This window comes from Equus quagga, chromosome 6 (genome assembly GCF_021613505.1).
Source record: "Equus quagga isolate Etosha38 chromosome 6, UCLA_HA_Equagga_1.0, whole genome shotgun sequence".
In the NCBI taxonomy this organism is placed as follows: domain Eukaryota; kingdom Metazoa; phylum Chordata; class Mammalia; order Perissodactyla; family Equidae; genus Equus; species Equus quagga.
In genome coordinates, this window is record NC_060272.1 from 102,583,627 (window position 1) to 102,598,360 (window position 14,734).

Below are 14,734 nucleotides of genomic sequence, written 5' to 3' on the forward strand. Positions count from 1 at the left end.
AGATTAGCCCTGAGCTAACTACTGCCAATCCTCCTCTTTTTGCTGAGGAAGACTGGCCCTGAGCTAACATCCATGCCCATCTTCCTCTACTTTATACATGGGACGCCTACCACAGCATGGCTTTTGCCAAGCAGTGCCATGTCCGGGATCCGAACCAGCAACCCCCGGGGCCACCGAGAAGCGGAACGTGCAGACTTAACCACTGGGCCACCGGGCTGGCCCCATGGCTCTACTTTTTAGCCATTTGACCTCGGGAAAGTTAGCTAATGTTGTGAAGCATCCTTCATCTGTAAACTGGAGATAATAAATATACTGACCTTACGGATTGCTATGAGAATTAAGTGACGTGATGCATGTAAAGAACTTACCACAGACCCTTAATAAGGTCCAAAAATTAGTTATTATTGTAGTTATTATTATTATTAAATTATTATTGACAGTTTGAAGTATGACTAGTACTATGATAGAAAATTCCCAGAGCCATGATGTTTTTAATAAGCAAACTTAGCCAAGGACTTCTAGAAAAAACACCAAGGAAGATATTAACCTAAGCCCCCCACTTTGCCAACTAGAAATACGTTAGTTATCAAGCAGCAAAAGATGGCACAAACACAGGGCCAGAACTCACGTTAGGAAAAAACAGCCAATCAACCTTCCATGTGTAGCACATACAGCAACGATAAGAATGGAAGTATTTGGAGGCCGTGATGAAAAGATGGTGCGGTGGAAAGAACAGGAGGCTTGGACCCCAGAGACCTGGGTTCGAGCTTAAATCCTACCAGCCCATTGTGTGACCCTGGATGTGTCACATAATGCATATGTCTCTGCACTTCTCCTAGCTTATCTTTTAGACAAACCTGTAGGATAATGGGTCTCTAGCTTTGTTAGGGGTGGCTTTACTTGCATGTCTTTAAATTTGAGTGGTAAGCAATTTATGGGGAGGGGCTTGTGGCTGGGGCCACTGTTCCACCCCTCTCCTAGGTTTATGGTACTCTGCTGGCAGGAAGAAAGGGGCACAGAACTGCGGTCTTATCCACTAGATCAGGCTCTGAGATGTTGGACTCTTCATTTAGGGAGACTTCGCCAGCTGTCCTTCTAAGTGCAAATGACCAGTGGCTTTTCCTCTCACGTATTTCCCCTTCTCACAATACTGCAGATGTCTCTAGGGTGAGCCAACTATTAGAAATAGCCACTATCAAGTCACGAGACTGGACAGAGTGTGATGTTGGTAAAGGCATCTTAGATAGGGACAGTATAGATTCACTGGAATGCAGCAGAGCTTTTGATCCTTACACATAATCAGACCTTCAGCTTTGTTACCAACCGTGCAGGAAATCATGAAAAGAATATTCATGCATGTAACCAATTTCCACAACATCAAATTGTTATTAACTTTGAGAGAAAAAACATTTGCCTCTGCATTTCTTAGTGCTCAATTTATACCTCCTGTAAAAGAACAGAGTCACTACTAGGAAAGAAAAATTTAAGGATTCAAAATTCAGAATTTAAATCCCACTGTTTGGCTGGGAAGCATGTACCCACAACGGTTTCTCTTTATTCCTGCGAACTGCACGCTCTAATACAGGCCTCTACGGTGGAACTTGAAAACATGTACTCCTAATCATCAGGTAAATATATACTTTAAAAATGACAATTTTTTTCTTTGCTTCCTAGTCAATTTTTGGAGTACACTTAAAAAAAAAAAGGATTGTTATTAGAGATTTTCTTTTTTCTTTTTAAAGATTAGCACCTGAGCTAACAACTGTTGCCAATATTCTTTCTTTTTTTCTTCCCAAAGCTCCCCAGTACATAGTTGTATGTTCTAGTTGTGATGTGTCTCTGGTTGTGCTATGTCGGACGCTGCCTCAGCGTGGCCTGATGAGCGGTGCCACGTCCCTGTTCAGGATCCAAACAAGTGAAAGCCTGGGCCGCCGAAGTGGAGTGTGTGAACTTAACCACTCGGCCACGTGGCCAGCCCCATTATCGGAGTTTTCGAAGTTACAAGGAATAATCCTTTAAAAAAGGAATAATTCTAAAAGACAGCAGTTTCCCACTGCAGCATATAAGTTAGGAGTGGAGACATCCAGGCACTAACTGACACCTTTCAAAGTTAAGGATTCTAAAAAGACTGACAGAATGACAACTGCTAGTTGAAAGTTACATAGCTGCTGTTATACATATCAGCGTAAGCGCAGATGTGTATCACACGATGTCGAAGTAGGAAAACCGACCACTTTGTCTTAACAGAAAAATGATTCCTAGAAAAGAAAGAGAAAATCCTAACACGTGCATTATAACATCAATATTCAACTCATTTTCTTCCCAGGCTATCTGGATTACGTTTTAAAACTTAGTAGGCCAGATGAGGCTTAGAATACGCTCTATTGCTGCAAGAGATACCACAAAGGACAAGGAGGGTTTTAAAGGAAAAGATGATAGAAACCGAGTATGACAGTTTCTTTCCAGTTTGGGGGTAAGGTCTCCCTGTTGGATGCTTAGGGTTGGGCACGGTGGGTGGGGAAATAGGGACACTGACACCCAGGAGTTTGCATGCCATTATTTCTCTTCAGCACTTTTGTGCTTTTTTCGCACCTTTTCCTTACGATTTCCCTAAGGCGGTGATAAGTTCGAGGCAGCCCATCTTTGGCATCTCTTAAGCATCAAGGCTAAAAGCAGAAACACCCACAGGAGCAGGCAGGCGACAGCAGAGATGAATGAAGCAGAAAGCGGTCACCTGGAGGGTTCAGGCTTCTCCCCTTTGGCCTAGAAGTACTAGGAGGAAATGGAGCCAAGCGGTGCCAAAGCTAGTGATTTCTCAAAATTAAATCAAAGTTAGTGATTTTTCAAAAGAATCTGGGTATTTTAGTGAAACTGCTTGATCATTTAAATGTTAGCTTATTTAGAAAATATTCTGGGTTCCCCAAAATGCTTTTCCTCCGGCTTGCATTCCACTGGCAGGGCATCCACTTGACTGTGACAGAGGCCGTGGGGCTGCTGGTGGGCCAGTTCCATGGTGTGTCCCAGGACTGATTTCCTGACGCCCAGCCCGAGCACACTCTCCCAGCCTTTTCAGAGACTTCGCAAGCACCCAATTCCCCGCACCATATCCCTTTCTGCTTAAGATGGAGTGGTTTCTTGTTCTTGCTACTGAACCCAGACTGATAGCTAAATGTGATATTAAACTGCAACGTGGAGATACAATGCCAGAGAAGATTTATTTCAAACAATTCACTTCAAAAAAAGACAAGGAAAAATATCATAAATAATCTTGACATTTTTCCCATCCAAATACATATATGATAACCAGTATCGATATAAATAAAAGTATCAAGAATTCTACCACAGCCCTGGAGTGTGTAGAGGTGGGGCACACAGAGGTAGCTCCCAAGCTGGCCAGGAAGGATTGGGCGTCAGTGGGAGGCAGTGCCAGACTCTGGGGGAAGCTCACGAATATCCAAGAGTTGAATACTTCTGGCCAAGAGACTGGATACTTAACCACAAACTCTATCACCACAACAGCAAACCAAAAAAAAAAAACTTTTATTTGTGTGATGAAAATTCTAGTAAATAATTTGATAGCATATCCAATTATATGCCCTTAATAATGAGAACAGTAGCAAATGGTAAGAAACCACCATGGCTTCACATGAGAATTGTTTTGACCTTGCAAAGACCTTCTTGAGACTTCCCAGCCATCTTTGGAGCTGCTATTTATATTTGAGAGCAAAAGAATGGTGTTCAGGGAGCCAGCCCTGTGGCCTAGTGGTTAAGCTTGGCACACTCCACTTTGGCAACCCAGGTTTGGATCCCTGGTGTGGACCTACACCACTTGTTGGCAGCCATGCTGTGGTGGTGACTCACATCCAAAATAGAGGAAGATTGGCACAGATGTTAGCTCAGGGCAAATCTTCATCAAGCAAAAAAAAGAGGAAGATTGGCAAGAGATGTTAGCTCAGGGCAAATCTTCCTCAGCAAAAAAAAAAAAAAAAAAAAAGCTGTACCATACAGATAGGAAAAACTGTTGCTTGGCTAATTTACGTAATAAATTTTTGAACACTCTAGGAACACATTAATGTTAGGTATAAGTCACTTTAAATTTTTCTAATCCAAGGAAGATAACCAAATTACTTTTACAGTTCACGTGAGTTGAATAATTTATAATGGAGCCTTATTTGTTGGTCCTTGCAGCAGAGCTATCCACAAAAGTTCAGCTAAGATCTGTGGCTCACCTTGGCATTTGTTCCACTTTCCCAGACCTGGGCTGGCAGCCTCACCTGCTACCACCTAACCTGTACCTAGCCGAGCGAGAAGGGAACAGCAACAAAAAAAGCGTTTCTACAGAAGCTCCAACTACCAAACCTTAACTTGCCAAAAGACCAAGCTAGAGTTTACAACTAGGCAGATAGTAAAACTGAATCTACCATCTGGAGTCCACTTTCTGGAAGTGAACCAAGCTGCTAGCCTGGAGGTGGGAATGACTGACTATCAGAAGCACTCTACCTGCACAAATTTGAACTTGACTCCCGAGAGCTAGATTTCAACAAGAACTAGTTCAACATTTAACAGAGAATTATTAAGAATGTATGCATAATCGTCCCCATCCTAGAATTGAGGCTACTTAGAAAATTGTATATATAAAAATGGAAAAAATAAAACAGCTAATTCCACCATGTTGTGATCTCTTTGTAGGGATATTATTTTCTATTATTAGAACTGACGTTTAAGGACATTTTGTTTAAAAAGGAGAAATATTGGGGCTGGCCCAGTGGTGCAGCAGTTAAGTTTTTTGCACTCCACTTCAGCAGCCTGGGGTTTGCCGGTTCGGATCCCAGGCGTGGACCTACACACCTCTTAACAAGCCATTCTGTGGCAGGTGTCCCACATACAAAATAGAGGAAGATGGGCACAGATGTTAGCTCAGGGCAAATCTTCCTCAGCAAAAAAGAAGAGGATTGGTGGCAGATGTTAGCTCTGCGCTAATCGTCCTCAAAAGAAAAGGAGAAACATCTAATAACAAATTAACTTTCTATCTATGAAATTTCAGTAACCCATCTCAATACTCAAATTCACATTAAACGTTTGAGAGTCACTATATTAGTTTCCTATGGCTATTCTTAACAAATTATCATAAACTTAGTGGTTTAGGACAACACAAATTTATCTTACAGCTCCGGCTGTCAGAAGTCGTAAAATTCAAGGTGTTGGGAGAGCTGTATTCCTTTGCGGAGGCTCTCAGGCGGAATCCATTTCCTTGCCTTTTTTTGGCTTCTAGAGTCTGCCCACATTCCTTGGCTCATGGCCCCTTCCTCCACCTTCAAAGACATCAGCTTAGCATCTTCAAACATTTCTCTCTCCCTGACTTGTGCTTCTGGCATCTCATCTCTTCTCTGACTCAAGTCTTGCTCTCTTCCTCTTAGAAGGACCGTGTGATTACATGGGGCTATCTGGATAATTCAGGCTACTCTTCCCATCTCAGGATCTTTAACTTAATCACATTGGCAAAGTCCCTTTTGCTCTACAAGGCAACATAGTCACAGGTTCCAGGCATCAGGACATGGACAACCTTGGGGGGCTGTTATTCTGTCTACAGTAGCGACTAAGCCCACTCATACAAAAAGAACATGCAAATATCTTTGCAGCTACGTGTGCGATATTAACCAAGAGTGCTTGCTTAAAAGAATCCATTCATTAAGAGATTATTAAAACAAATGCGATGAAAGATTTGTCTTCTTCCAGAGAAGCAAGTATATAATTTCTACAGGACATAACGATTAACTGTAAAGAAAAGTAGGAGAGTTTTCCCTCAGATGTACTTCTTGCCATAATGAAAATCAACATGTTCTTTCTTTCTCTTACTTACAGGGCAGGTGATGGTCAGATCCAGGTTGTTAGGGACAACACGATCTCATTCAGAGATACTGGTCTAGCTAGTTGTGATGCTGATGTGCTAATAGCCACATTGGTAGTTGGATCACGCGAAGTATTACCTGTTTGAATAAAGCGTAGTCCTGTCGTGTGGATAATGTTCATTAACATACAAGGAAGAAGATGAAATTGTGGTTGCCAAGGAAGCAGCTTCAAACAGTGATGCAGTGCTAGGCACCAGGTCTGGCCTGTGTCGGGATCCCAGTGCTGGGGAACGAAAGCAAAACACACTCGTGAATCTCAGTAATAAATGCTGCTTTCGTATCTGTAATAATTTAAATGAGTAAAAAGCATTCATTTTACATATCAGGCTGAAAATCAAATTAGGAACTAACTGTGTTCTTCTGAACTGCAGCAGAAATGCAAAAGAGCTTCTTGCAAACAGGTTAAACAGAAACGAAATTGCATTAATTTACAAAATGGCTTATGGAAATGACATTATGAATGTTTTTTTAAAACCCTAATAAAGTGATTTACTCTTTCAGAAGATGACATAAAAGCTCCTAGAAGCTTAAGGAGATAATTCGACAGAGATTAAAAGGATGATTGGCAAGCGTATAAACAGACAGGGAACCTGCTTCTCCTCCCGAGGACACGCACGTATCTATGATTCTCAATTTGCATCTAAGAACGTAGACTTTTTAAGAGCCAGGAGACAAACGTTCCACCAACCAACAGCCAGCTATACCTTAACCCCGCTGGAGCCCACACATATCTCTGAATGTTAGCCACAGCCCTTCTTGACATTATATCTTAACAGCAAGTCTGCCTTTTTAAAAATGAGAAAACTCTTATTTCTTCTTAAAATGCCCACGAAAATACTTATGCGGTAGCTCTCTCTCATCAGGAAAGCGGAATATTCAAGGCTGAGCAGGCACCCACGCCCATTCTCTCTGAGTCTATGGGGATTCTTTTTTTTTTTTTTAAGAGTTGAATCTGGATCATTTTTAATCATGCTACCCTAAACTTTGGACAAATTTATATCCATTATTGGCCAGCCCGTTAGAGATAATGTTTTAATTAAAAGTCCAATTGCACAGAATAAAGCTTCTTTAAAAAGAGACACGCGGTTCCCTAGAGAGAGGACACTGTGGCTATAACAGGTGTGGGCGAATCCTTTCTTTAAAGTTCTGTAGTTGGGCACATGCTGATTTTTTCTTCTTTTTTCTTTTTTTCTTTACCTAGCGAGATCTTTTATTTTATTTTTTAAAATTTTTATTGATGTATAACATTTTAATTGATATGTAACATTGTATTCATTTTAGGTGTACAACACAATGATTGGATATACATACGTACTGCGAAATGATCACCACACATAGTTACATTTTTTTTTCTTGTTATGAGAACTTTTAAGATCTACTCTCTTAGCAACTTTCAAATATACAATACAACATTGTTACCTACAGCTACCATGCTGTACTGGGGATTCTTTTTCATCATTCCCCGAAACCAAACTAAAACAGATGATGATAAATACAATATAACCTTAGGTCTTTCTGGTATTCCTTTACAGGCACAACGGGTTCAAAAATCACGTTTTCAGGAAGTGTGTGAATGGAAAATGATCCTAACAGGCACTATCATGTGAGTTTGAGGGTTTGGATTTCAGATTTGGAGGGGGATAGATGGGGCTGTGGAGCGAGGCAGAGAGGGAAAAGGGCCACACAGGAGGGTTGGACTCTGGACTAGGAGATGGGACACACACTGAAATGTATGAGATGGTGCAGCTTTGCCTCGATTCACATCAAACAAAGAACCGCCGTGATGAATAACTGAGGATAATCATACAAAAGCATGAGTAACAGAAGTGCCCAACACGCAAAGATTAGAAAGGCTTCAATTTAATAGGACGGCTGGCTAGAAATCTTCAACATACTTAAACAGATCTATCTTTCCCACTTTCTCATTAAATACAGAGAAACATATGAAAACTCTCAATAACACTGAAAACTGGGTCTGAAAAATAATCTCACATCACATTTTAATGACTTGCCGCGAAATGTAAGGCTGATGGAGCTGGACTTGGAATAACTAATACAGACTCAGGCCTTGGGCATCCCCAGCTTGACTTTATAAACCAGAGGCTACCTGAGTGATATGAAAGAGAAAAACGCTGACTGTGCAGTGACTGGGGCGGGTCATACATCACCCAAACACTGGACTGCTGACCCCTCAACCCCCTAGGAGCAGCTCTTTGAAACACAGAACTGTTTCCTCATGCTGCTATATCCTTCGGTTTTTAAAAAACTAGTTGGTAGGGAGAATTCCAGGATGATCCTCAATGACCCGCACCCTTGTAAAATCTCCCTTTGAGTGCGGGTAGAACCTGTGAATACGATGAGATACTACTCTTGTGATTATTTTATGTTATACAGCAAAAGGAATTTCACAGATGTAACTAAGGTTACTAATCAGTTAACTCTGAGTTAGTCAAAGGGGAGATTATTCAGGTGGGCCTCGCCTAATCACATGAGCCCTTTAAATCTGAGTCTAGAGGTCAGAGATGGTGATGTCAGAGATTTGAAGTGTGAAGGGGCTTCACTTGTGAGAAATTCTCCGTTTGGAGATGGAGGGGGCTGGATGGTAAGGAATGTGGATGGTCCCTAGGAACTGAGCGTAGCCCACAGCTGTCAGACAGCAAAGACACGGGTCCTCACCCCACAACTGCAAAGAAGTAAGTTCTGCCAACACCACCATGAGCTTGGTGATTCCTCTCTGCACCTCCAGATGAGAACCCAGTCGAGACCTTGAGCCCAGTTTTTGAGACCCCCATAAACTGTGGCTGGAGAACCAGGCAAGCCTTGCCAGTCTTCTCACTTACAGAACCGTGAGCTAATAAACGGAGCTGCTCACTTTCTGGTAATTTGTCACATGGCAATAGAAAACGAACACAACCCAGACATACTGAGAAGGACAGAAAACAAATGACTAAAAACTAGAGGGAAATGTGGTGACGACTTGGTGTACTACGAAAAGGGAAGTCCTCAAGTCCAGAGCATTATGAAAAGGCAGAACCTTGCAGGAAACTTCATAGATGCAGTGAATTTTCAAGATAAACTCATTTTAAAATAGTATTTAACATTTTCAAAGAATATGCTCAGTAGGTTTTCCTTCAATCTTGAGAGACTAGGTGAAGTACCTTTATATTTGAAGCAATGGGCCCAACGGTTCCTCTCAAAAAAAGCACAATATGTGTACTACCTTCCATGTTTCCAGGATTTCTGGATGCTACGTAGTATTTAGTATAATTTTTTCCCCCAGGTTAACAACTGGACTCACTGCTTTAACTTTAGGAGTCATATCGAGCATGCTATTTGAAAGTCTAACTAACAGTCTGGAAATGAGTTTATCCGATTTTCTGACGGCAGACACCTTGCAGTTTTATGTCTGCTATAAGAAGACCAGGCAGGGTGGCAGGAGAGATGCCAATGCTCAGGGAAAGAGGGTGGATGCCTGCCAGGAACTGGAGCCATCAACTCAGAGAGAGGAGCAAGGGCAATTCATTAACTCTTGTGGAAATCACTAAATTTGGATAAAAGTTGGTTTACAAAATGGGACTTCATCAGACTAACGAGTTTCTTCAAGGCAAGGGAAAACAGGATTGAAACAAAAAAACAGCCCACTAATTGGGAAAAAATATTTACAAGCTACTTATCCGACAAAGGATTAATCTCCATAATACACAAAGAACTCACACAGCTTAACAACAAAAAAACAAACAACCCGATCAAAAAATGGGCAGAGGACATGAAGAGACATTTCTCCAAAGAAGATATAAGTATGGCCAATAGACACATGAAAAGATGCTCATCATCACTAATCATCAGGGAAATGCAAATCAAAGCTACACTAAGATATCACCTTACACCTGTTAGATTGGCAAAAATATCCAAAACCAAAAGTGGCAAATGTTGGAGAGGTTGTGGAGAAAAAGGAACCCTCACACACCGTTGGTGGGAATGCAAACTAGTGCAGCCACTATGGAAAACAGTATGGAGATTCCTCAAAAAGTTAAAAATAGAAATATCCTATGACCCAGCTATCCCACTACTGGGTATCCATCCTAAGAACCTGAAATCAGCAATCCCAAGAGTCCCATGCACCCCTATGTTCATCGCAGCATTATTTACAATAGCCAAGACGTGGAACCAACCTACATGCCCAGAAATTGACGACTGGATAAAGAAGATATGGTATATATACACAATGGAATACTACTCAGCCATAAAAAAGGACCAAATTGTTCCATTCGCATCAACATGGATGGACCTTGAGGGTATTATGTTAAGCGAAATAAGCCAGACAGAGAAAGACGAACTCTATATGACCCCACTTATAGGTGGAAGTTAACATATAGACAAGGAGAACTGATCGGTGGTTACCAGGGAAAAGGGGGCGTGGGGGAGGGCACAAAGGGTGAAATAGTGTACCCACAACATTACTAACAATAATATACAACTGAAATCTCACAAGGTTGTAATCTATCATAATCTTAATAAAAAAATTAATTTTCTGTTGTTGAGTTGTAGGAGCTCTTTACATATTCCCTGTATCAATCCCTTATCAGATGTATATTTTGCAAATATTTTTCCATCTGTGGGTTGCTGATTCACTCTGCTGATAAAATTCTTAGATGCACAGGAATTTTCTATTTTGATGAAGTCCAGTTTATCTATATTTTTATTGTTTTACATGCTTTGGCGTCATAGTCAATAAAGCACAGCTAAATCCAAAAAAAAAAAAAAAAGTTGGTTTACAGGAAGATGACAAAGAAAGAAACCCAACATGGAACAGATGGATAAGTGCTGCAGAAGTGAACAGAAATAACACCTAATTCCACCAACTCAGGAAAAGAAAACCCCGAGAAGAGACCTAATCTTCCATAGGAAGGAGAAGAAATTTTCAGGAAATGTTGGGATTCCCAAAAGATTATACCAATAAAAAAATCTAAAATGTCACTTTCTTTCTATAGGATTAGAAGAGAAAAACCATATGATCAACTCAATAGAGAAAAGTATTTGATAAAATTCAGCACTCATACTTGATAAAAACTTTTAGCCAACCAGGCATAAAAAGGAGCTTTCTTGACTTGATTATGGGTATCGAATACAGCAAACTTCTTTGTCAACAGCAAATATTAGAAACATCCCCTTTAAAATAAGGACAAGGCAAGGCTGTCACCTCTTCTAGTCATTGCTGTACCAGAAGTCCTAGCCAGCAAGTAAGAAAAAAGAAAAAAAAAAAAGCTGTGAGGGCTATGCAGTAGCAACAGCCAGCCAGAAAATCCAGATCTTAAAAAGATACTATTTGAAAAGACAGAAAATATATATCTATATCTCTATGTTCATCTGAGGAAAAAAATCTAACAAAAGGTAGGTATATATGACATGCAAGGAGAAAATTATAAAACCTTTATTAAATTCACTAAAGAGAACCTAAATAAATTGATAATTCATTGTTACATTGTGTGTGCATGCATGTATAAGTATGTGCATATATGTATAGATGTTTGAAAAATATATATATATACAGATATACATGCACAGAATAAACTCTAGCAGTAAAAACACCAAAATGTTCAGATTTGTTACCTTTCAGTAGTGGGAAGATAGATGTTTGTTTTTGAATATTTTTAGCATCTTCTAATTTTATTTTTTTTTTTACCATGAATCATATATTGCATTGTTTACATGTTTTAAAAACTTTACATTAACTGAGTCATACTGTAAATATCCTTTTAAAAATTAACAGAGATGGTTTCTTAGAGCAGGTAGTTTTCTAATTTTTCTACTACAAGTTTACCTCACTTGTGTAAATAAAATCACAGAACTTTTTGTTTTTTTTTTAAAGTTACATGTCCTTACCTTCTTCATCTAGGCTGCTAAAACTCTGCCCTTCAGTCAGCAAATCGTGCTTCTCCTCCTTCCATTCCTGGCTGATGGAGGACACGATCTCCTGTGAAGTGGCCTTCAGGGCGGCAATGGAATTGCAACGCTTCTTTGAAGGCGAGGCCTTCAAAGCTAGATAGGAAGGAAAAAGGAGAGACGAAGACACATATTGTAAAACCACATTAACATTTTATTTATTAAGATTTTATTTATTACTTATTAAAATTTTAGTCATTATTTGAGTAGAATGCAAGAAGCTTTGTTTTATAGACATGAGGAAAGGGAGACGAAATTGTGCGTTGGCAATTTTATCAGTTCAGAATGACTTGACTTAAATCAGAATATTCTAGAATAAATTTGAGCTGAAATGCCTCTCCAGATTTTGAAGTCAAGTCTGATTTGAGGCGCGATTCAAATGTTTTGTTGCTGAAGAAGGATTTTTCCTCCTCCAAGCCATGCTTTTCCGGCGCTGGGAGGAGGTCGGGTGGGTTGGTCAACGCAGATGGTAAAGTACGGAGAATTCTCATGACCCTAGTTTTATTAACTTGGGACTGGGAATTTCTAAACATGCCCGTGTTTAATCTTATACTCATGTTGCCCAATTTAGCCAAGCAACTTCTGCTTGCTTTTTTCTTTCAGTGACTTTCCACTGAAATTTCCTGTCCTTTGGGTCTTTTCTAGGTCATGGTTACGTCAGACGTATAATTCACTCCCGATCTTTGTCCAAACACCATTCTACAACTTCAGATGTGTGCTGGGAATCTGAACCACGGCAAGTGTACTTCACCATCAATCATGCTCACTGGATGCTGTGACTTTACTTAGGACACGGCAGTGGGAGCTGCTTTGGCTGCAGCTGGACCATCCCTATTGATATTCTCTCTTGGCTGCAGTCATTCTTCTTGGCTTAACACTGTTAGAGAATTTCCCTGGAAAGCAGGGTGAGAGGGAAGTGGAGGCTTGTTTGTGCTTCCCCCTGAACTTGATTTTGGCAGTGTCTCTCCTCCTTGGGAGGTTTGTGTAAGGGGGTAAGCTGACAGCAGATGCGTTCGAGTAATTGTATTTGGCTTTGGGAACCTCAGAGCTTAGATTGCACTGCTCATCTGGGGCCTTCCCAGAGGCAGCTTGCAAGAACTTAATTGGAGAAGGACTTTGGGACACACAAATGAGGGAAGAGAGGAGGGCAGTCTCTCCACTTAAAGAGAAAGGAAGAATTGTGTGTCCCATGAGTGGTCTTATAATGGTATCTTCATCATCATAAATAACTTTTGCAGAGGGCTTTAGAGTTTGGAAGCTAACATCCCCACTCCATATCTCAAATTATCCACACAGTCATCTGAGGGAGGCAGGCCCCTTTTATAAGTCCAGAAACGGAGAGTTGAAAGTTGTGACCCGCTGAAGGTCAGAGAGCTAGAAAGCATGAAACCCCAGGTGTCTTTCATTTTCTCTTAAGTTGTCTAACCAATGGTTCATTCCCTAGCTCTTAGGCATTCTGTTTTCTGGTTAAAGTGTGTGTGTGGGGGGGGGGGGGGGAGGTAAAATTAGAGTTTTTCTTTGAGAGGAGGATATTTTGAACGTTTAAAAAATGGCTAAAATTGATTTAAATAAGTGAACCAAATAAGTCATGTTCCCCTTAACTCCCATCCTATCAAACAGTGGTCGCACCTACTCTACAGGTTTGAAGTAATTGGGCACACGCTGACTTCAGCTCTAACATTCTATCTGCTAACTTCTATAAACCCCAATCCCATCTTTTAATACAGTATTTTAAAACTTTTAACTCAGAGGATCTCAAATGTGGTTCAGGGACCACTAGGGGTCCCTGAGACACTCTTAGAAGGTCCGCGAGGTTAAAACTATTTTTATAATAACATTAATACATTATGTGCCTTTTCCATTCTCATTCTCTCATGAGTACAGAGTTTTCTGGATCCTACATGACCTGTGACAGCAGCACAGATTGAATTCAGAAGCAGATATAAGAATCTAGATGTTGAGATTTAGGGATAAGCCAGAATTAGGGATCTGAAAAAATATAAAATAATGCCACTTTTGTCACTGAATTATTTATTTTGGAAAGTATAATTATTTTTAATAATTACTTTTTATGTTAAAGTTTTTTACTTTATGTTAAAGTTGACTTATGTTAACATGCAATGGTTTTTAAATTGTTACTTTGTAAGAATTAATGAATATTTTAAAATTTTCTCAATTTTAAATTCTAGAATGTTAAATATAGATAGATAGAACCCACATCTACAAAAGCTCTGGGGGTGTCTGGTCACTTTTAAGAGTATAAAGTGGCCCCGAGACCAAAAGGTTTGAGAATTGGACAGTTCTTAGGTCAACGCTAATTCTCTAAACTGAGAAACAGCTAGGATCAAAGAATGCTGCCGGCACCAAAAAACGTGGATGAGGAAAGACACTCAGAGAACTGTCTGTACTTATGGCTTATATAATGGAGCCAAAGCCAAGAGCCCAGAAAAAGGAACAGCTTCTTTGTTCATTATCAGCATCACATACAACAAGGAGCAGAGAGGACCTGACAGGACCACAGAGCGCCTAAGAAAGCATTTACAGTTGCCCCTCAGTATCCAGAGGGGATTGGTTCCAGGACCCCCTGCAGATACCAAAATTGCTGGATGCTCAAGTCCCTTATATAAAATGCTGTAATATTTGCATATAACCTATGCACATCATACTTAGATTACTTATAGTGCCTGATACAATGTAGACGCTATGTAAATAGTTGCTATATTGTACTGTTTAGGGACTCATAACAAGAAAATAATCTGTACATGTTCTGTACAGATGCAACCATGGGAGGCCTTTCCATCCACGGTTGACTGAATCCGCGGATACAGAGGGCCAACTGTACTTCTGTCTTAAACGGTGAATCTTCCTTAAAGGAATTATCT

At 40.3% G+C, this 14,734-nt stretch overlaps 1 protein-coding gene across 2 annotated transcripts in view; it reads right to left on the minus strand.

The window, feature by feature from the left end:
• Positions 1-14,734, minus strand: part of PIP5K1B (phosphatidylinositol-4-phosphate 5-kinase type 1 beta) — a 274,957-nt gene that overhangs the window by 49,432 nt on the left and 210,791 nt on the right. For both annotated transcript variants that reach the window (XM_046664880.1, XM_046664881.1), the window contains exons 12-13: positions 11,793-11,948; positions 5,988-6,132 (exon numbers count right to left, since the gene is read on the minus strand). In XM_046664880.1, the coding sequence (XP_046520836.1) occupies positions 5,988-6,132; positions 11,793-11,948 (301 nt within the window). The remainder of the gene's footprint in view (positions 1-5,987; positions 6,133-11,792; positions 11,949-14,734) is intronic.